The sequence below is a fragment of the Martes martes genome (genome assembly GCF_963455335.1).
Source record: "Martes martes genome assembly, chromosome: 3".
Classification (NCBI taxonomy): Eukaryota; Metazoa; Chordata; class Mammalia; order Carnivora; family Mustelidae; genus Martes; species Martes martes.
In genome coordinates this window covers 162585853-162609265 of record NC_137890.1, presented here as the reverse complement: position 1 = coordinate 162609265, position 23413 = coordinate 162585853, and the positions used below count along the sequence as shown (strand labels likewise).

The 23413-nt window shown below is 39.3% G+C and overlaps 1 protein-coding gene across 4 annotated transcripts in view; it reads right to left on the bottom strand.

The window, feature by feature from the left end:
• Positions 1 to 23413, bottom strand: part of DOCK10 (dedicator of cytokinesis 10) — a gene marked incomplete at its 3' end in the record, with an annotated part of 267236 nt that overhangs the window by 147184 nt on the left and 96639 nt on the right. For 3 of the 4 annotated variants that reach the window (XM_080798220.1, XM_080798222.1, XM_080798219.1), the window contains exon 2: positions 6493 to 6612. In XM_080798220.1, coding sequence (XP_080654346.1) covers positions 6493 to 6612 — 120 coding nt within the window. Of the gene's footprint in view, positions 1 to 6492; positions 6613 to 21055; positions 21305 to 23413 lie in introns of those variants that run through there. The other variant, XM_080798221.1, reaches the window with a different exon arrangement.

Genomic DNA, 23413 nt, shown 5'->3' with positions numbered 1-23413 from the left:
TCTTCTGCAACTGCCTTCTTGCGCTTAGCATAATGGTTTCAAGTTTCACCCATGTTGTAGTATGAATCAGTTATTTCATTCTTTTTTATGACTGAATAATATTCCATTGTGTGGATAGTCCACACTATATTTATTCATTCATCAGTTGATGGACATTTGCACTGTTTCCATTTTGGAAATAGTTACGAATAATGCTTCTATGAACATTCATGTACCAGTCTTTATGTACACTTTTTGTGTCTATGTTCCTAGTTTGATCAAACCCAGAGAAGTCTCCATATATTCTTACTCAACTGAAATAAGCCCTCTAGAATTCTTCACTACCACACCAATTTCCTGATGGTACCTATTGTGGGGTTCAAGGAGTTAATATTTCCCCAAATCATGCATCTTATTTCTCTAAGAAGCTGCTGGTCATAAGCATGCTGTGTAGACAAAAACATAAATTACAAGTCAAGGTGCTCGTGTTTGATTTCTGTCTTCACAGATACACTACATCCTTGAACAAGAGCCTTTGAAAATCTCAGCTTCATTAGCTTATAAATGAGAGGAATATTAAAACTTAGAAATAACCTAGTTTGACAAAGACCGTCACTTAGCTTTTAAATTGCAATTACAATTGTTCTTTCATCAACACTGTGAGTCATTTAAAGCCTACTTTTTAGTCTCAGAAGCCAAGGACTGAAAAGAGGTTGAGAGTTTTATAAAATGTTGAGCTATGTCTCAGTAAAGCAAGAAGAAGGGGAAAAAAAAAAACACTAATGACTCAGGACCTTTTTGCTTTTCAATTTAAAAGATGTTGGGGTCTTTCTGCTTCCTATCAAAAAAATGACCCATGTGGTTGAGTCTGGAAATCCCCATATACCAGTTGCTTTTTATAGCTAAAAACATACTGTGGAGAGAAAAAGCCATTGGGACGTCAAGAATTCATGATTCACTCAGTAATAAGAATAAGCCAATGAAAACTGCAGGGTACACTGGGGAACCCAGAGACACTAATTCTGAACTACTGAGATGAAGAGGGGATTTGAGAAGATCGTGTAACTCTTCAGGCAGGCCATTTCCCATGCACAACACAGACTTTTGACTTTGAACGTGGCACCTCCTGGTGTCAAAAGCATAACCTTTCAAGTGTAAGCACTGTTTCTTGTTCATATTGTTGCCCTTGATACATGCAGCTTAACTCACAGAAGGTAAGCCATGGAGCTGAGTTGAAATAGAGCCGTTTTCCTGGCATGGGCAGTCTTGAAATGCAGGCAATGCAGTGGCCCTCCACAGTGTGGCAGCTTGCAGACCTCTGAACTTTCTTATTTAAGCTTTTTTAAGTCCGAAGGTGATTCCACATCAGGCTTTCTCTATCTGTTATTCAGCAGGAAACTCATTCCTGGCTTTCTCATTTTTTGTTCTGCTATTTTTTTTTTTTAATCAGTCTCTCCTGAAACTGAATCACTCAACACTATGATTCACTGTGTCCTTGAAACTGTTCTTTAGTTCTTGTTTTTCCTTTCTCACTCTCCTTGCCTATTTTACGAAGCCACAATTTGGTGACTGAGTTCCTTATTTTTTTGGTCCTAAGTTTCTATTACTAACTGCTTCAAAGAGAAAGATAAGAAAAGCAAGAGTCCCAAATACAATGAATGAAGTAGCTCATGTTTTTCAAATGAAAGAGCTAAGAAATGCACCTAAGACTGTTTATTCTTAGTGATTCACTATGATGCAAGTAGTCCCAAAGATCACAATGCCTGCTCCCAGGACCCACGCACTGGATGTGCCAAGACAATGGGAAATGCTTTTACTTCAGTTCCTTTACAGGAAGAAGATGATTTTTAACTCAATGTTCCATAATCTTAATGAAATCTCAAGACCCCGACATTGTGTTGGGTACTTAAAATACAGATAGAAACTGATTTCTCCCATGCCTACTAACAGAAAGCAGGTACATTACGGGGTACAGAAAGGAAATCAGCCTCTGTTGATAGTGGCTATGTGGCAGGCACTGTACCAGCTGAATGAGCTTCTGGAGAAGGGGATCATGATCTTAGTGCTGTTCTCCTAAGGTGATATGTTGGGTTGTGTCGAAGAGGAAAGTATCACATTAATGATCACTTTCCTCCTCATCAAACAAGACCAATTACTTCACCCTCTTGATACTAAAATTCCACTTTGGAATTTTTGGTTCCTAAAAGTACTCAGAGAATTAAAGGTATATTTAAAAATAACAATCCACATGTTTCTGAAAGATAATTCATGAAATAAATGTTAGTTTTCCACCTGCTTTGTGCCAAGTGCCACTCTAGCTGCTGGGGGAGAGGGGTCTCCCAGTGATCAAAACAGAACACATCCCCGTCCTGCTCGAGGGTACACCCTCATGGTAAGGAATGAGTGACAGTGGAGAGAAAAAGCAAACCGAGGTCCTTCTAGGTTTGACAGGGCTAGAAAGAAAAGAAAAATGTGGGGTCATAAAGGGACACTACATGGTTGGAGTCATGGATGCTTCCTTGGACAGGTGGCATTTGAATTGAATTATGAATGAAAAACAGGGATCCGTCGTGCAAGAGAGCAGATTGGCCCTGACACAGGGGATGAGCTTGGCAAGTTCAGGGAATCAGAGAGAATGCTAGGTATCCATGCAGTGACCAAGGGAAACAGGATGGGGAGATAAAGGCTCTGAGGTCATGCAGAACCAGGTGATGGGGACAATGGCGACATGTTGGTTTGACACCAAACGCAATGGGAAACCAGTGGAAATTTTTAACTAGAGCTGTGGCATTCATTGCCTGATTTGTATTTCTAAAACTTCCTTTAAATGAGGGCAAAGGAAGAGGGCAGGAAGACTGGGTAAAAGCTGCTTTTGGGGATCTAGGCAAAAAAGGATGAGTTGGTTTGGATCAGCAGGGTGAATAGGGAGAAACACTGCCCGAATCCTGTCTTGGTAGAAAATAATTTCCTGTAAGGTGTATCAAATAACAGCTGAAGCCCCTGTTTCTTGGTATGTCTCAACCATAAGAAGCCAGGATTCTTAATCAACTTTTATTTTCATCCATATTAGGGCGCACACTCCTTAAATACAGGGCTTTTGCTTTTCTTGCCTGCCTCACTTATCTGGGAAGTGCAGTTCTATATTCAGTGTTTCGTGGGTGTAAAATAAATATTGATTAAACAAAGCCAGTAATGAATCAGGTCTGCCTCAAGTGGGGGTGCTTGCAACACGGAAGTGAGCTGGATTCTCTCACCTGTAGGGCACAACCGGGCTTGGGGCATTTGGAGGGAGGGTGGGAAGTTTGGAGCTTCTCCCCTCCTTCCATTCTGTGATGCCCCAGGGATGGGGGTGATCACTCTATTATCACTTCCCACTGGGTGAGCAGAGACTGTCCACACATATTCCAGGGAATCATTACCCATTGCTCAAAAACAAGCCTGGGAAATGGTACTCAACAGGGAGCTTTCTGTTGGCGAGCATCACTCTTGACAGGAGACATGGGCTGTGGATTAGCAGACAGTGGCAGAGGGTGTTTAAGGAAGGGTCTTTACTCCATACAGAGGGAGATGAAACCCCCCACAAATGAACCCAGGTTCATTCATGATGGTAGAGTTGCTCCAACTCTTTCTGTAAAGGGTCAGATCGTAAATCTTGTAAGGCCCTCTATCTCTGCTACAATCCTGTGGGGTGTCATGAAAGCAGCCACTGACAATAGGTAGAAGAATGGGCATCACTGTGTTCAAATAAAACTTTATTTATAGATAACAAAACCTGATTTCAAATAATTTTCATGGCTTACAAAATATTTTTTTGCCTTCAATGATTTACCCAGTTCTGTGTAGAAAATATAATAAGGTAGTGTAAAAACAACAACAACAACATAAAAACCATACTTGATTCATGGGACAGACAAAAATAGGCAGCAGGCCACCCACGGGCCATGGCTTATCAACTGTAGCGGAGAAATGAGGTAAAACAATCCATCCAAATTTTGTTCAGAAACTGACAACTTCATGTGGTAATAATATTGAAAACTTCATTTGTTTGTCAGATGTTTGAAACACACATCTGTATGATATGACATTTTCTGATAATAAGGATGAGGTGGCATCCAATATCTCTTGAGCACCTGCTAACTGAGAACTACTGTCCCACAGCTGGTCTCCTAGCTTCCTCCACACCCGTTTTATATTCTCCAAGCAGAGGCCAGATGAGCTTTCAATAAGATACACCAAGTTAGTTTTTGTCCTTGAAACAGTCCAATGACTTGCCACTTGCATTTGGAATAAGATGCAAGTGCCTCATCTTGCCTTTGCCAGACCTCGTCTCCTCTCTGCCCACTCTCTCTGTCCAGAGCCATCCAGGGCCTTTGTGGAGGTTTCCTTCAGCCCAAGACATGCCATCTTTCCTCAGGTTTTAGCATGGTTGGTCTTCCTTAGAAATTCCAAACTCAGTTCACATGTCACCTCTTTTCTATGACCTGGTCCTGTTTGATTTTCTTCCTAGAACTGGTCTTTATCTCATTTATCTGGTTAATTAACTTGTTTACTTATTTTTGCCTGATTCATATGAATGAAAGGTAAGCTCCATTAAAACCAGGCAATTTCTGTCTAATCACTGCTCCTCTCCCCAGTCTGAGACTAATGTCTAACATTCAGTATCATATGTTACAAATTCGGTGAATGAATAAATGGAGAAAATAGTCTGAGAGATGATAGACTGTTATATTGAGGATTATGCTAGTATTTTACCCATTGACAATGAAGGTGCCTGTGATGACAACATTAGGCTTTGAGCAGGGGAGGAAGACTATGACCTTGAGATGTACAAGGAGTAGATTCTGGAAAGACCCTTGAGCAATGCTAACGTGTTTGCACTTCATTTTGAAGGCAATGGGGGTGGCCACAGAGGGTGCTAAGCAAAGGACAGGAGGAGGAAAGAATTCAGTGTATTTACTGGAATATTCACTTCTGGAAAACAAAGAAGTACGTATGCTATTATATGCTCTGTTCACACCATTAAGGAAGACAAAGGTCCTAGAGTAATCAGACAATTTTTAACTTAAGTGATTGTGAAAAGATGCCAAAATATGAATTCAAATTCAGTGCAATTGTCACATCCCATCCGCTCTCCTGAAACTGGGGAATTTGGAGTAGCTTTTGTCATATATCTGGATGATAGAGCTAGAAGAAAATGTCTCCAAGTTTCAAGGATTTTTGTATTGTCTGACAGAAAAAGTCTGTTCATAAAGTTTCATATTCAGTCTGAAAGAAAGTGAGGGCGTGGAAGTAAAAAAATAAAATAAAATGTGGCTCTCTTTGTGCTTGCAGTTCAAGCCCTGGTGGTCTAAACCACGGAAATGACATTTCTGCATGAGATCAGCCTCTCTTACTTAAAGTCTGTCAACCAGTAAAGTAGGACTCATGTAAAAATCTGAAAAACAAATTGGGAGAGTTCCTTTTTTCCTTCCTATGAATCTATCTCTTTTCTTCCATCATTCTCTATACTTGGAACAGAAAATGGTGAACTTCCATTTACTTTCTTTTTTAATAATCCATGGAAGAAGGTGAAAATAATTAACCTTTAGAAACCAGAAGCCAGATCTGCCCCAAAAGTAAGAGGAAAGAATGGGAGTGTGAGGCTGTTTGAAGAAGCATGAGCATGAGGCCCCAGAAACTCAGCAGAGGTTCCCATGGACAGTGGTTACTTCCCAGGGTTACCCTGGAGCCACCTTTTCATTGGCTTTAAGATATTTATTTGTGATATCTGAACACCATTCTTTTAGGAAAAGACATGAAAGGTCACCATCTGCTCATTGAGATTTCCATTTACACAGATATTTCCTAACAATGTAAAAATGTTTCAGATGACCACAAATGGAATGCTGGAGACATGCAAGTGCTCATCAGCCATAATTTTACTGTGTTTGTTTCCAATTCCACAATGAACTGCCTTTTTATTCATTCTCTCTACGATCTTCAGGAGCATTCCACATGCCAGAGAGCACTGTCTTCAGATCATAAATCTTTCCATGAAGATGTGTTGGCCTCTCTTTCTTTGCCCACAAACCTCACCAGTTCCTTACAAAAGGACAGCCAAGATTAAGGGTGATTTTTAAGAATTGCATGTTCTGTGCCAAGAGATTCCTCCCTCTGCCTTTGGCTGGTTTCACTCGCTTGGAAGCTTTCAGTTAGAAATGGGTGAGAGAAGAAATGCTCTGTGAGGCTAGGTACCCAGACTTTGGTAGGGACACTGGTACCACCTGGAACCAGGAGCACCCTGTGCATCTCCCGCCCCAAAGGCCACCGTGGAACTTTCAGCTGTGCCAAGACCTCGGGCATTCTCTATTGGCGGATGTGGCTTCCCACTACAGTGACAACGATGTAGGGTAGCCACAGGGAAGAGTACCACCCAACCTGAATCTATAAGGGAAGACAGTGACCCAACTGGAGATTCTTTTATCATCTGTGGGGCCCTCCCAAACTTAGATGGCTTGGGAAAATAACACTTACTGAAAAGTCATCACTGGGGAAGAATAGAAGATCTTGAAGGGGATCATTCCGATAGGTCTTTTCAAGTTCTTCAATGACAGTTTCATAATCCAAAGGCTCAAGGAGCCTGGGCTTTTCCTGCTGTGGAAAAAGAAAATATGATATTAACCACTGACACACATAATTTTGCTTCTTCTCAACGCATGGTTGAATTTTGCTTCTTAGCTACTAAGGCTTTGACATGATGCAGTCCTTCCAGTAGAGTCACAGAGACTCCAGGCATTTAGGGCAAAGCCACATAACTATTATTTCCAGATCTGAAATAATATGAGAAGATCCTGAAATACTTGACTTCTTGCTCAGTAATTCAAGCTGTTCTCACTGAGCTCCCAAAGCTCATGCTATTCAGCCAAACACACCCACTGAATTATGTGAACTTTATCTTTGTCAGTTTGAAGAAAAGTCCTCTGCTTGCTTGCTATAGTATTACGATCATCAACAGTTTTGCTGAATTAGATCCTTCCTTGTGAGGTTTACTTGGATCTATTTTAAAATGTTGGCTCCATGTTAGCAAGCAAAGTATCACGGGCTGTCTTCGTTGTCACTGAAGCATGGATCCTGTGTCAGGATTAATTGCTTGGCTCTCTGCTTCTTTGCCACAACAGAGAGAAGCTGGGTAATTCTCTAACAGGGTTGAACAATGCAACTATTATGGATGCATTGTGGTGGAAATGGAGAAGAGTCTGAAAAATTAGCCAGATGATCACATGGCCTTAAAATCTGGAAGCCAAGATGAGAGGCACTTCCCTCAAAGAAATGGCCTATAGCACCAAATGATGAATGATAGTGGAGAAAAAGGTGTGATGGTTGCATTACAAGGTTGATGTGTTTACTCCAAACGTGAGAAAAATGGGTCCCCAAATACAGAATAAAACATTGCAAAACAGAAAATCAAGGACACAGTCTTGAATTCCCTTGCCCTTTGATGAAATATTTGTACAACTTAAGTGACAAGGGATGGTCTTTGAGATTATTTGGGGGCTGTAAGGAGCTGGAGTGATCACCATGAACTTTGGAGGCTAAGGAGGAATCTCATAAATGGAAAAAACTTTTTTTTCTCTAGCACGTCAATGACATCAACAGTTTCCTGTTGACCTCACCCCTCCCCGGTCTGCAAAGCACAGAGGTTTAGTTTTGATTTCTAAGACCTTCTTTGGAAGATCTCTGCTGGTCAGGCCCTAGAAACTTCCACGAACATTTTAATAATTGCTAACTGGCTCCTCCAAGTAGCAGTCGGTGTTTTTTCTAAATATAAACAAAATAAAAAACAAGATGTGACATTGTGGACCACTAACAAGAACTTCCATGTACTTTCAGCATTAAAACAAAACAGAACAAACCCATTTTACAATGCTTAAGTAAACGAAAGACAATGTATGGTGAATATTCTCTCTGGAGCGGCCCGTCGAGTAAGACTGCCAGACTTAGCAAATAAAAACCACAGGACTCCATGTAATTTTTGGAGGAAAGATGTTTATTTGTCCCACACAACCTCTTTAGGGAAGGATCTGTGTGAAATGTTCACTATTTTGTAGCATAAGACACACAGACACTATGGCATGAATCAGGTAATTAAAAAAATGTCCTAGAATCCCTGCCTTTTGACTTGATTATTCTATGTATATTTATTTTAAGTTCTAATTCCCTATTTTCCCAGGCCAAGGTTGATCTCAAGGACCACAGACTCATGGCTCATGAGGCAAATGCAGGCTCCAGATGTTAGATTTGGCTTTATTTTAGTTTATTTTTAGTTGGCTTTGAATGTCTTCAAGTAGTGGCAATTCAGTGGAGCTCAGCTTCGGACCTCAGTGCTCTGTCTCTAGGATCTCTCTCTCTCTCTTTTTTTTTTTTTTTTTTAAGATTTTTACTTATTTGCCAGAGAGAGAGAGAGAGAGAGAGTACACACAAGCAGGCAGAGAGGCAGGCAGAAGCAGCAAGGGAAGCAGGCTCCCCGCTGAGCAAGGAGCCCGATGCGGGACTTGATCCCAGGACCCTGGGATCATGACCTGAGCCGAAGGCAGCGGCTTAACCAACTGAGCCACCCAGGTGTCCCTGTCTCTAGGATCTCTTATCCTGTAACGTCACATGCTGCTCCCTCAGACCTTCAAGTCTGAAATATGTGGCTTGTTTGGGAACTTCTATTTTTTCCCTCCTTCTTATAATATTGTGTTTGTGCATGAAACGTAGCAAACGAACCATAGATTTGGTTGGTTATGCCCGTTTCCCTCACTGGTTCTCCAGTTTACAGATGTTGTTGCCCTTCAGCACTCATATACCAATAGCCCGTAATGTAACTACCAAGACTTTCTTCTCGCTATCCTTATTTCGACATGAACAGGACTGTGAGAGTGTCATTTGTTATTAGCATGTGTTGCAATTTATGGGTTTAAAAGCAAATGACAGAATATGTTTTCAGGGGCCTTTTACCATCCTGTTCTCACTCTCCTTTTAATTTTATCTCCCTTAGTTGCAATGTGACCATTAATATCAAGCTGGAGACAAGAAGACCTTCAGAGAAGATGTTTTGGGGGGCCCACACTCTACCTAGAATTAGCCCCATTTCAATTAGTACAATGGGAAAATCAGAGCTCGCAAGTCACAGGGTGTTAATAAAACCATAGAGAAATTAAATCCCCATTTCTCCTTGATGCACCTAATAAAAGGCATAGCCTAAAAACTTCTGCTGGAAGGTATATTTTTATTAATTCATTTAAGGCTAGGACATATCAGCCAATCAGCGGATGACATTTATTAAGCTTTTCCTGTTTAAATGTTGTGCTTAGGTTATTTTGACATAGGGCTGCAAAACTTCTTAAGACTTCTGAGGGACAGATTAGTAAAGTTCTATCTTTCCAGGAAATGTGTTAGTCAAGGTGCAGCATTCAAAACATCTGGTGTTTCATAATTTTGTGGATATGAGGTTTAAAAATGAAAATAACAATGATGTACTCTGTAGCACATAGGGCCTGGGATTTGGCTATGCTCGGCACGAAGGCTTTATGCATCTGTGATGGACAGGGTTCAGGTCATGTGACGAGTAGTTCTCTCTGGAGCAAGAGAGCTGTCTGCTCAGTGTTTCGGTCAGAGAGACTCATGTATATGAGCATGATGGAATCAGTTAATTTCTCACTATGGCTCCTTGCAGAGATGTTGAGCAAAAATGAGAGCTAAGTAGCATTGATTTATAGCTTTAGAACAGTTGGATTGTCCCTCCTGAATTTAATGTGCCTCTTTCTTTTGGAAATACACCAACTGGGCTAAGGCGTGTGCCAAGATTACCCTGAATTGGATTGGATTTTTATAGTGCTTTTTACTCTGGCTCTCTCTCAGATGACTAATGAATTTCATTAGCTGTTCTAAAGTTGCTCCAGGCATGGGAAAAGGCACCCCCAATACCTGTTATCATGCAGCGGAGCTGTGTTGCACTGCAGTGGTAACGGGCTCTGTTCTTCTCATAAATATTGAGAGATTTGTTTGATCTACTTTCTCAAATCCTCAGCTCTCCTCCAATTCAACTTCTCAGCAGAAGAATGGGCTCCTGTCACGAAAACAAAGGCTTTCCTTTCTTCTTCTTATTCTACAACTTCTCATGGAATGCCAATACAATATCTAACTCCTGGAGTTGGTAAACCTGCCATCTTAGTAATAACCCAGGCTGTCAAGAGTCGTTTAATTTGGTTTGAAGGAGCAGATTGTGCCTTAGCTAAAGACGCAAATTTCAAGGGCATAGTATACTGTTGCAAGGATCTGAATTAATTTCATAATTATAATTCAAAATCAAATGGGTGAAGAAATGATGACTGAAGATCTCAGCATTTGAAAGCATCTAACAATGACAAGTAAAATAACTAAATTATCAACCTAGACTTTTCTCCAGAATAGAAGTACAATTTAACTAAGAAATAAACTAGACCACCCAGCCTTATTTTAGGGGAGTCCAAAGTAAAAAGTGGAGTGTGATTATAGGTGTTTTATGCTGAGATGAACAGAGTGTAACATTTACTCTGGAACCAGAACCCCTGGTGTTCTAGCTCTGGAATTGCTGCTTATGGGCAATGGAATGTTGGACATGTTAATTAGAATCTCTGTGCCTTAGTTTCTAATCTGTAAAATGGACATCTTAGTAGGAGCTATATTATAGTATTAAATGAGGTAATATAGGTTATACTTTTAGAATAGCACCAAACCCATAGTACTAATTCCATAAGTGTTAAGAAAAGTCTGTGAGTTTAAATTTCCCTTAGTCATGAATTCAAAGCACTTAAATTGTAAATTTAATGTGTATAAAGAGCAAAGAGGATGCATTCAATAAATATTTGAATAAAAATGTTTACATCTTTTCACCCAGGAATTCCTTTTTTGAGACTGTATTTTAAAGAAATAACTACACATACAAGCCACGATGTGTAAATGTATGTCTTTGCAATATTATCTCTGGAACAAGATGGAGAAAAAATATCAACCTTAATCCAAGAGGGATAAGGAAGGCAGGCAGGATGGTGGAGGTCATATCCCCAAAGTGAAGACACTAGAGCTGTTGCTCAAAAACAATGGTTCCTCAAAAAGTTAAAAACAGAACTACCCAATGACTCAGCAATTTCACTATTAGGTATTTATCCAAAGGATACAAACATAGTGATCTAAAGGGGCACATGCACCCCAATGTTCATAGCAGCAATATCCACAACAGCCAAACTATGGAAAGGGCCCAGATGTCCACAGATAGGTGAATGGATAAAGATGTGGTGTATATATACCATGGAATATTACTCACTCATCAAAAAGAATGAAATCTTGCTATTTGCAATGACATTTATGGAACTAGAGGGTATTATGTTAAGCAAAATAAGTAAGTCAGACAAATACCATATGATTTCATTCATATGCAGAATTCAAGAAACAAAACAGAGGATCATAGGGGAAGGGAGGGAAAAATAAGATAAAAACAGACTGGGAGGCAAACCATAAGACACTCTCAACTTTAGGGAACAAACTGAGAGTTGCTGGAGGGGAGGCTGGTGAGGGGAAAGGGTAACTGGGCATTAAGGAGGATGCTCGATGTAATGAGCACTGGGTGTTCATGTAACTGATGAATCACTAAATTCTACCCCAGAACTAATAATATACTGTATATTGACTAAACTGAATTTAAATAAAAAAAATTTTTAAAACCAGTGATTGATATTTTTCAGACTTGTGTGTGTAGTGGACAGAGGCTTACTGTTGTAACGGGCTTTGGAAAGGACATTGGAAATAGGATGTGGATTAAAACACACTAATGAATGCTTGTGTAGTATCTTCCTTTGTTTCCTCCTTGTAACTCTTCAATTCTTTAGTAAAGGTAGTAACGATGTTTTGTATATGATTGGCTTTTGAGGGGAAAATGTGAGAAGGCTGCAGTCCGTGATCAAGATCTCCAAGAAGACAAGCATGTCTACAAAAGGAGAAACAATGATTCTAGATGCACACATATTGTGATTTGAAAGACTGAATCCAAAACACCTCAGTTTCTAAGAGGTAGTGAGGTCTGAAGGACAAGACCAGCTAAAAATGGGAAATAATAAATCACTGAGGCTAAGGAATGATTAGGAAATTATGGTACATCCATTCTAAGAAATAGTACATGGACATTACAACTGGACTTTTGGGAAGTTGGTAAGAAGCAAAATTGCTTATGTATCATTATTAAATAAAAGTGGGAATAAATATTGTACACTGGAATTTAAACTTAATCTGCACAGTATCTAAACAATTTAAAGAAAGATTAGAGATATAGATCTAAATGCTATTAGTTATTTATATTTGGATGGGAGATGACATTTAGGATTTTACTATTTTGCCTTCTCAAATTTTTCAAATTTTTCTGTAACAAATATGTATTGCTTTCATTGTGGTGAAAAAATGAACTAGGTCTTTCAAAACTATCATGCCTCCACTGGGGAATTATTTGATTTTAAAACTGTTTACCCTTGGAAGATCCACCAGAGAGGAAAAGTAAAAAAAATCACAGTGGGGACTTCACATGGAATTTCAACCAGGAACAGCTTCAAGTAATTAAAAAAGATGTATAAAACATTGGGGAAAGAAGACTGGGGAAAATAATTACAGATTATGTATGGGGTCCTAGAATCGAATGTCAGCAAAAAAAGAGAAGAACAATTAGCAATGTATTAACTAAAGTATTTTGAGCTCTGTAGGGAACCTCAGACATCTGCTAAGTTACTGAAACATCTCTGTGCATTGGTCATTGTGGCAAAAGAATAGAAGTCAGAATCTCTAGTTGGAGGGTCACAGTGTTTTACCTACCAGCTATGTAACTGGGACAAGGTATTTAAGTTGTGCCTGAGTGAGGTTGATTTAAATGAGTCAAAGGGCAACTTCCTGTTTGCAGCAGTGTTATTACAATGATCAAGGAGATGAAGTATGAGGGGGGGAGTAAGTGAACCACGAAATGCCAGAAAAATTAGAGATTTGTCTTTACCGAAAAGGACTGAAAATTACCCCACACGTTTTAGTCAAAAGCATATAACAAAACCAAGTCAAACCAACAAACCAGTTAAACTCATTACACTAAATTTGTCTTCATGTACCAGAAACTGTGGTATATGTTTCTATATTTATTATCTAAATTTCCTTTAAAAAAAAAAAAAAGCCCTTAATTTCTAGTGATTCTGTGGAAGCAAAAGAAGTAGTAACATAAGGAAAACTGACATTTTTTTAAAAAAAGGGCAATGTCTCTTCTGTGAATCTCTTGAAGTCTGGCTGCTCTACCTCTCAAAGAAAAAAGAAAGGGGGGCACCTGGGTGGCTCAGTGGGTTAAAGCTTCTGCCTTCAGCTCAGGTCATGATCCCAGGGTCCTGGGATCGAGTCCCGCATCAGGCTTTCTGCTTGGCAGGGAGCCTGCTTCCTCCTCTCTCTCTCTCTCTCTCTGCCTGCCTCTCTGCCTACTTGTGATCTCTGTCTGTCAAATAAATAAATAAAATCTTTAAAAAAAAGGAAATCTACCTAAATCACATATATCAACACATGAAGGCGACTTTGAAATTCTACCTTTTACTTTCCTTGAGAGATAGCCTAGAAAATATTTTCAGTTATTTATACTTCTGGATTAAAAAAATATTGAATTAAAATGAGTTTAGTATTAAACTCATTGACTTTGCAAATATTAATACCTAGAGTATAATCAGGTTGTAGATATAGAATTTCTTTCTGTAGCTCTAAGCTACATTCATGTAGGTCAAGCTTGTTGGCACTCTGAGTAAATAGGATCGTTAAGGGCTAATCAGGGAAAGTGGTTGGGTGGGATGAAAAATGGAGAACCACTGTGACAGTAAATTCTTCATTTTGGGAGGCCACGTATTTGTATTCTAAATTTTAAGTATAATTAAGGAGCTAAGCCTTGGTTACTTACCACTGGGGTGAGGGTCACTCTAGTTTGTTGATCTGAACTAGTACTATTCCCTTGGTCCTCCTTTTCAAAAAATCTGATCTTTTCAGGGAACACTACTATAAAAAAAGATTGTCCACCCTGCCTTTGAGAACTTTTATATTCTTTCCATAACATGCATACCCTCTGTTATGCTAGTTGGGACTTTCTCAGTCTTCCTCAATCAGCCTTGTCCTTTCCAGATATCTGTACATTTATTCTAATTTGAATATTCATGACAGAATTAATTTACATCTGAGTGCCTTCTTCAGTTTACAAAACCACTCATTTTGACTAATGATCCAGGAGAACAAACAAATAACAGTTGATATTTACTTCAAGACCAGTACAGTAGACTCTATCAAGGCATGACATTCCAATTATTTAAACATTCTCTTCACATCTTGGCATACAGACAAGCAAAAAGCTAACAATGAAGATCCACAGGGTTTTTAGAGAAACCCTAAAAAGAATTCCAATCTCAAGATCTCTAAAACAAATCTGAAACAACACAGCTGTTAACTAATTTAAGCATTATCAAGATAACTGATTAAATTTCTTAGAGGAAATAAAAATACAAATGACACATGGATTCTTGAGACCTTAACTCAATCCAGGACCCTTTGGCCTTAGTGCAATTGGAACGGAACCAACTTCCACACTATCTGTGTTTAAAATAAATGAGAAAATTGGAGAGAGCCCACACAGCTGTATCCATGTCCACAGCTGTCAGCCAGTGGTCGTGTGACAGATTTAATTCAGCCTTTCATCAAAGGGAGTTTTACTGGACAACCTCTCAAATGTTTGAGCTTCAGAAAAGAAGACTAGCTTTCCTTACCAAAAAGGAAATGATTAAGTAAGGAATAAGCCATCTTATGCTGACCTTTTAACCTTCTCTCTGTCTTGAAGTACATAGTTTCATGAGAATGGAAAAACACTAGCTAAATCAAAGTTAAGAACTGTACAGCTGGGCAGGCTCAGATTAAGCTGAATTTGGAAATGGTTCCCTTGGTAACAAAAACGGACATAGATCTCAGAAGAAATCAACCAGTAGTAACATTTAAAAGTCTAAGTCCATTTCAGTGAAATGAAGCAGGTTAAAGTTGGTAAATTATAAAGCCCTTTACAAATATAAAGAAAGATAAAGTCATCACCTTCAACGCAAACATTACAGTTAGAAAAATCAGAACATTCCATTTTGTTAACCCTTAATGTCATTGGGAAAACTAAGCACATCAATGAGCTTTTTAGATCTCTGATGTAAGGTGTACTTTCAAACTGACCTTTTCAGTCTTATTTTCTTTTTAAGGACATTTGACGATATATACCTTTTAGCAGCACAACAAAATTCTCACATTTTCGTGTAGCAAATGATGGCTAAGAAAATAAGAGTGGTTGCTTCTCCATCTAACACTGGTGCTTATAAAGAAGTAGAAAATGTCCAAGAAGATCTGAATCGAATTTAATTATATGTCTAATTCGGTTTTCTAGAAACACTTGAAAGATAATAAATATCATTAAAAATACATCACAACCCAATTGCAAGTCTGCCTGATAGCAGACAAATTAATGTCTTAGAGCCAACTGCTGGGAAATTTAGATTAATTTATATGAAATCCGTGATGAAAGCTGCCACTGGCTTAACCTCTAACACTATTTTAATATGTTAACAATCACACCAATGAACTTTCAGAATGAGTGTGAAGGGTGTGTGTGTATGTGGGTGTGTGCAAATATATATACACATAAACACATACATGCCACACACAAAAATGTAAGTAGTTCTGTCAACAACCTGTGTCCTATATGTTCAGTAAATCTCTCCATAATGACAGTCAGCTCCTTCTTTTATTTTCTTTCTTACTTTTGGTTACTTGAGATTGAACGTGTATACTGGGCATCTGTTGGTTTTTTTTTTTGGCCCAGGCAGCATCCACCCTGCTTTCTTTTTCTACTAGCAGTTTATTTGCCTCTGCGGACTTCTCTCCCCACCCCCAGTAGAGCCGGTCTTGGTGAGTCTCAGTGTGCAACTAATGCAGAGTTGTGTGGGACTCTGGCCTCTTTATACTCAAGATTCAGGATGCTGGCGGAAAGTATTGAATGGACCTTGCTAGGATCACATGCCCTGGACGATCACCTAAGCAGTATCCTTTTAATTATCAGACTCACCCAGAACCATGATAAGTAGTTAACACTTTCTCTCACTGAGTATCCTTATGAAACCTAGAAGAGATCATTATTGCTTTATTTTATAGATCCAGAAGTGTGGATTCTGGGGACTTCCTCAGGAACTGATATCTCAACCCAGCTCAGTGTGAAAGACCCATGGTCCTCCCCACTCTACCAGCCAAGCTCATGGCTTTACAGGAATAGAAAACAGAAAACTGCCACTGCAGGAAAGCTGCTGAAACACAGCTATCGTTTTGAGTACTAATTCTGTTCCCTTTGAGAGCTTTTGCAGTGAAAGACATCTGGAGGCTGGTGTGAGGTCACTGGGCACCTCATGGAAGGCAGTGGTGGAAAGAGGACCAAATAATATTTGTAAGTGGGTAAGGAGGATGAAGAAAAGGAAATAAAAGGTATATTAAGGAAATGTACATTGAATGCTAGCTAATGAATGTGTCAAAAACCACAACGGAAATTGCCACTAATGGGGGAATCTCTACATTTACGAAGATTTGCGCCATTACCACCATCTGGGAAAGAAGAAGAGCTATCGGGATAATGGCGTTACTTCCCGTTTGTTGTGCATGGCCCTCCCTGACAATCGGTCCACCTCCTGCTCAAATGTAATAAAGGGCATCATCATGAAGTTGACTCTGCCACACTGGCAGTTCTCCTCCAACTTGCTTTCCTCCTGGCTTAACGCCTCTCCTTCTCTTGGCAGTTGGTCTTGAGGAGAGGAAGCTCATTTTTGCTTAAGTCGCAAGCACCCCTCCTGGGTCCATTTAAAAGCGTCATCTCTGCATCTACCTGGCACATGAGCTGGCTGCTCCTTCTTGCTACACTCAGAGTCCTCTGCCTAAATTCTTGGGTCAGATCAAGTTTCAATTTACACTTCTCTATTTCCATGGTCAGACTGAATTCAGATTCCACCCCACCCCCATTACTTCAGTTTTTTTGCTTTCTCCAATCACCTATTTATAGTTCTCAGCACTGCTTTCCATTGTTTGAACCTGGAATCTGGTCTCGTTTCATTGCTATTTGCACACATAATACTGGGACCCTTGCCTGTGCTTCCTTTCAGCTAACTGGCTCATTATGAAATAGCTCAAATAACTAATTGTGAATGTTCGTATAAATGAGGGGTAACAGTAAGAAGGTAGCATAGATAACTAGGGAGAAAGGCTGTTCACAAACATGGAAGAATAGACTAAAAATTGACTTAAAAGACAATAGTACAACATATTTTATAAAATGATGTGTGTGAGAGGTATGTTAAAGATGTTATTAGATTTTCTTTCTATAGTTTTCACTTTTCTACTGAAAAGCTAAAAGGCTATTAGGAAGGACCAGAGCAAGAATTTTCACATGTATACAAAGTTTTCCAAATACTTTCAAATCCTGCAGATTAATGATCCACAAGCCAGTAACAACTTAAAAATAACAACTTACATTTATTTAGTTGCATTTTGCATCTTTTTCCTGATTGTACAGATAATTGATATAATAATTCAACTTGATCGTGTATTTAATCTTTCCAAATTAGGACATGCAACTTAGGGAGGAAACTATTTTTTTTTACTGACTTCCTATGTACTAGAGATCATACTGAATGATTGGTTAAAAAAAAATAAAAATAGACAAGCAGTTTTTAAAAAAACAACCATAGAGTACCATACACACTCCACAAATTAAGAGAAGTAGTTCTACTTGATGATCTAACAAGTAAGTTTCATTTTCCTTGAATTTCTCTTATGATGCAGTTGCTCTCTCTTACAGTATATCAACTGTGACAGGTGAATTAAAATATATCAAGGACTTTCTAGATAGTACCCTTAAAAATTGGATTGATAAAATTCCAAAATAATTAAAAATTCCAACAGAATTAAATAAACAGCTTCAAACAGCATCTGAAGGAAATGAAATAAACAAAATTGTGGGTCTCTGTGTCACGAGAGTATCAAGTTTGGGTTGTATGCCTTTTAGGAAATCACTGTGTTCTAGTTAAGCATTCCAGATTACTGTGGAATGAAACCATTTCTAAATTTGCCTTAGAACAATAACTGGTTTGTCGAATTCAAAATGCACATGATACAACAAAAATAGATAATCCATCATAATTACCTACCACAATCATTTTCTCTCCTTTCACTACACCATGAGTATACCCAAAAATTCAAAAGAAAGTATTTTATATTCCCTGATATAACCTTAAGCCTTGTCCTCATGTGTTGGGTATTTTGTCATTTGAGTTGCTTCTTCCTTATCTCCTATCAAGTCATCTCTGAAGCTTGCCTAGAGATATTGATTTAGTTTTCAGAAAGCTTAGATAATAGTGCTGTGGAAAGTACAGTCTGGCTTTGGGTACTTTGGATAAGGTGTGGGTAAAAAACCACTAGTCATTTCTAAGGCAACCTCATTAACACATAGAGCCATCTGGGACCCCCCTGAGTGCCATCTTGATGCAGTTCAGACTTTTGTCTCCTGAGTGACTCTGTCACTCCAGCTTTTTGCAAGGCTCCGAGGAGGGAGGTGTCACCTCTACAGTCCAATGGCTTCAGTCACCATCACTGATAAGGCAATGTCACTAAAATTATATCCCTCTTCCCTTGCCCTTGGAAATGGAAATACTTTTCTTGGTTTTACTAACACAACATAATATTTGTTACCCCCCACTAATCATCTTCGTGGTGACCATGATCAAACTGAATTCCAATAAACCATCTTAAGACAGACCGGTATTGCTGTGAACATTTTTATGGAAGAGTGAACTAAGGTTCAGAGTGCTTTCAGTAATCGGCCCAAGGGCATACAGAGGGAAGGTGAGACAGTCAGATAGAATGACCCCCCAGCATTTTAATGATGTGTTTCACTTCTTTGGATTCTGTTTTCCAAAAATAAAACCCACATCTCTGTATAATACTTCGGATGGATTGAGCAATCCCCTGCTCTACAGAAGAGATGACCTGGGAAAGAAGATACGCCTATCTCAGGAAGAACAAGGCAGGCTGCAGTGGCCGAAAGTCCCCAGTGCCTTCCACGGAAGAAAGCTAATCACAGTATGAATGATCTTAATTAAATGTGAATGCACAGCTACTGAATGCTGTGGGAAAACTCCCTCTTTACTGGCTGCTTTTCCCATAGTGCTCAGCAGCAATACCTTCAAATTCAATTAAGATAATTCTTAGAATGATTAGCTTCATTATATGGTGAGACTTTGGGGACTGTCCTATTGCCAGGCTGTATGTGTGGTCCCTTTGAGATAGGCAGATTTTCTCCTGCCTGTTGTCTCTTTTAGTGGTCACTAGAAGTCAATCTCACAGTAATGTCACCCACAGAACTTCTAAAGGCAACTGGGAAATTATATATTTTTTGACTGTTCTAAAGGTTAATCATCTCAAACCAACCAAGCATTTCAAGCACTTATCCTCTTTAACAGGCTCGTAGTAAACAGTGGATGAGAGGCTTGCAAGCCAGTAGACAAGACACAAGTAGGGATCCACAGTGGACACATCGGGACCAAGAGGTTGGTTTTAGGACTCTGTGTATTCCATTTATGAAATGCTGGGTGCAGTGATCTGGGAACAAGGCTGAAGGGCTCATTTGGCTGTGTTTCCCAAAGGGAGACACACCACCGAGATACTGAGACAGAAACGGACCAATAACAACACGCCACCAGTCCTGTGAGCCAGACCTCTGATAAATTCTTTTCACATTAAATTACCACCAAATACACTGCCAGTGTACACAGAATCACTATCACTCAAGACAGAATAATCTTGTACCTGACTTTGGCCTATCAGGGGCTGAGTGACTATTCATTAATTTGATTATTCATATTCATTAAATGACCATAAATAATCATTATTATATATATAATTTTTAAAAAGCTGCTCTATTTCTAGATTAAGGATGTTTATATGAACAAAAAGATTCTTTACCCCTAGAGCAGAGGTTCTCAACCAGGGCAATCACCCTCCCTATTCCAGGGGCCATTTGACAACACTTGAAGACATTTTTGATTGTCAAAACCGGGAGTAAGTGTTTGCATGTAGTGCACAGAGGCCAGGGATGTTGTTAAACATCTCACAATGGCCAGGACAGCCTGGCCCAGGATAGCTTGGATCCAAAATGGCAATAGTGCTGAGGCTGAGAACCCCCGCCCTGAAAAAAGCAAGCAAACCCTAAACCACTCCCTAAAATGAACGTTCCTGTAAGAAGAGCGGCCTGATGATGTTGTCATAGCCATTTACCATATAACATGGACCTTCCACGTTACGTGCAGGTCACTGATGGACTCCAGCACGAGGCCCTGATACTCAGCCACGGTAGTTCCTATACATAGAGATCTAGAATTCTAGAATAAGTGCACATTTCCAGAGCACTCATTTTGTTTGCAACAATAATAAGGCAGAAACATTTTTAACCATAAAGAAACCAAATCTTTTTAACCTTTAAAACTTACTATTTTTCACTTTCTTATTTGGCTCATTTAATCAAATATTTATGTACACTTTCATAATTTAAATCATCCTTTTGAAGAATTTTAAAACAAACGAGGGATACATGATCAAAATAGAGCAGTAATTTAAGAGAAAAACCTACAGTTACATACAAGTCATCAATTGAGGTCATAATTGAGGTGACTGTAAGCTTTCTTTAAAAATGAAAATAGTCTAGTAATATTCTCGTAATAGTTTAACTTTTTAAATTCTTTAACTTTTTAAATTCAATACATTTTAAAATAAAGATGTGAGTAATTAAAAAACAATGATGTAAATAAAAGAGGATGTTTTATGAGCCAAATAGAATATTCTGTTCCATCTAGGACCTTGCCCAGCACCTATGTTAGAACACCACCCACGGCTGATCTCTCTCTGCTTTTTAAGTATTGAAGAAAAGATGAGAAACAAACATTGACATTTGGATACCTACAGAGCCTAATCTGTGGATTTCTTCTTGATTTATTCTCCTCACTGTTCTTCTCTTCTTCCGAAATTCACTGGCCTCTCGTTTAAACACCTTTCCTCTGAAGCTCATTGTATCCTGTTCTGTGAGTCCCAAAATATTTAAAAAATACAAATTTCGTAAAACACCTTCCTTCTGAAGCTTCACCAGGCTGAACAAATCCTCCTTCTCTGGTGAAAAGGGAAATGCTCGCGCTATATTACCATAACTCAACAGAAAGGAAAAGAAAACCAACAAGTTACCGCTTCCTGTCACGACCAGCTGTTCTGATATGCTTCTCTGTGCGCATTCTCCCTAGTCACCTGCTTTAGAGTACGACAAAACCACAAAATGGCTTTGGACATTTAAGACATTTATCTGGACATTTATTGAGCTCCTAGGTGAATGAATCATGGGATGTAAAATCACCCATGGAACCAAGTCAAGACTGAATTAAAGAGCTGATTCACTATAGGGCTCCATGTCTGCCACGGAAACAGCTGCCAGACTTCACCATCCTGAGTGGATCCCAAAGAGAAGCCGTCATAATATACCTGGGATCTGAGGAGTCTGTTTCAAGCAATTGCTCATGCGAGTGTAGATTCAGTTAGTGGTCTTCCAAGATGGTCACTTAGGGCACAAGGAGCAATTAGAATACTATTCATATTGGTTATCTAAATAAATTGTACTCTACTGCTATTTAATATAATAAATATTGACACGGACACCTTGGTTCCCTATGCCAAATGGTTACAAAGAGTCAAATAGTTAATTCCCTAATCTGTACTCACTTTTTCTGGGGGGCTATTTAGAACTACAACTCTCATTTCAAATCTACCTGAATTCTCCTTCCTGTTTTATTCTTCTCCATGATACTTTCTAGCATGTGACACTACTAGACATTTTACTTATTTATGTTACTCATGGTTTGTCTTCCTGCACTCGACTCTATGCTCCACAAGAGTGGAAATTTTGTCAGTTTCATATACCATGTCTTCTGTGATGAGAACAGTGCTTGGCATCCAGGAGTTTCTCAGTATATAACTACTAAGTTCAATGCAAGAATACATGAGGGACTGGAGGCCTAGGTGGCTCAGTCAGTTAAGCGCCTGCCTTCAGCTCAGGTCATGATTTCAGGGTCTTGGGATGGAGCCCCGTGTCAGGCTCCCTCTCCCTCTTCTCCCACTACCTAAGCCATCCCCTCTACACCTTTTCATGCCCTCTCGCTGTCTCTCTCTCTCTTTCAAATAAATAAAATCTTTATTAAAAAATGAATGAGGGACTTAAATTTATTATGCTTAACAGTGAACCTAATCCCCGATGTATATTGTGTTTTGAAATATTAGTTATTGATAAGAACTATATTAATTTGTATAAATAAACTTAGACTATGGGAATGTGGTCAAGCCTTTTCTACTAAGTGTATGAGATAAGAAATATTTGAAGACCACAGGACTAGGAATTCACTGATTAGATGAAACATTTGAAAGATTGATTCAAAAAAGATTGTGTGAGATGGCTGTTCAGTTGAAGATTTTGTTTCTTCACCTGAAGGATGGACCTAGTCAATAGCGCTGCCCACCAGTTCGATGAAGTTGCTCTAAAGGAACCACTGCTTGTCCACAAAGTACTATGTGGGTTATGAAGATGATTGAAGGAGTATTTCCCCTGAGGACTGATCTCTGCGACCCCCCAAGATAGAAGAAAGTCCTGCCAACTTCTAGGATGGGAGTCCTAAAGAAGGAGTACTATGAAGAGAGTAATTATGCCCGTTTTTATATTAGGGAGGGTCAGTTCTTTTTTTTTTTTTTAAGATTTTGTTTATTTATTTGTCAGAGAGAGAGCACAAGCAGGCAGAGAGGCAGGCAGAGGCAAAGAGAGAAGCAGGCTTCCCACTGAGCAAGGAGCCCGATGCGGGACTCGATCCCAGGACTCTGGGATCATGGCCCGAGCCGAAGGCAGCGGCCCAACCCACTGAGCCACCCAGGCGTCCCGGGAGGGTCAGTTCTTAAAACATTTGTCAAAGGCACCCCTGTATAAAGCACAGTATGGGTACATTGTGGATACAGACAAGACACTTAACCAGGAGAGCAATTTCTTTGCAAAGAGTTCTCAATAAGCTGGGACTTTCGATCTTTAAGAAAGAAAAGTAACCAGGCTGTTAACTAGCTCACACATTTTGCTCATGCCCTAGCTGGAAGAAGGATAAAGCTACAGCCAGAAAGAAGGAGTGTTAGGGCAATGTGGGACTATGAGCAAATACAGTGTGGTTTTTGTGGAGACTTTTGTTCCAGAGCCCCGTCTTCTCATTCCTTTGCTCAACACATTTAATGGTGCAGGTGCACG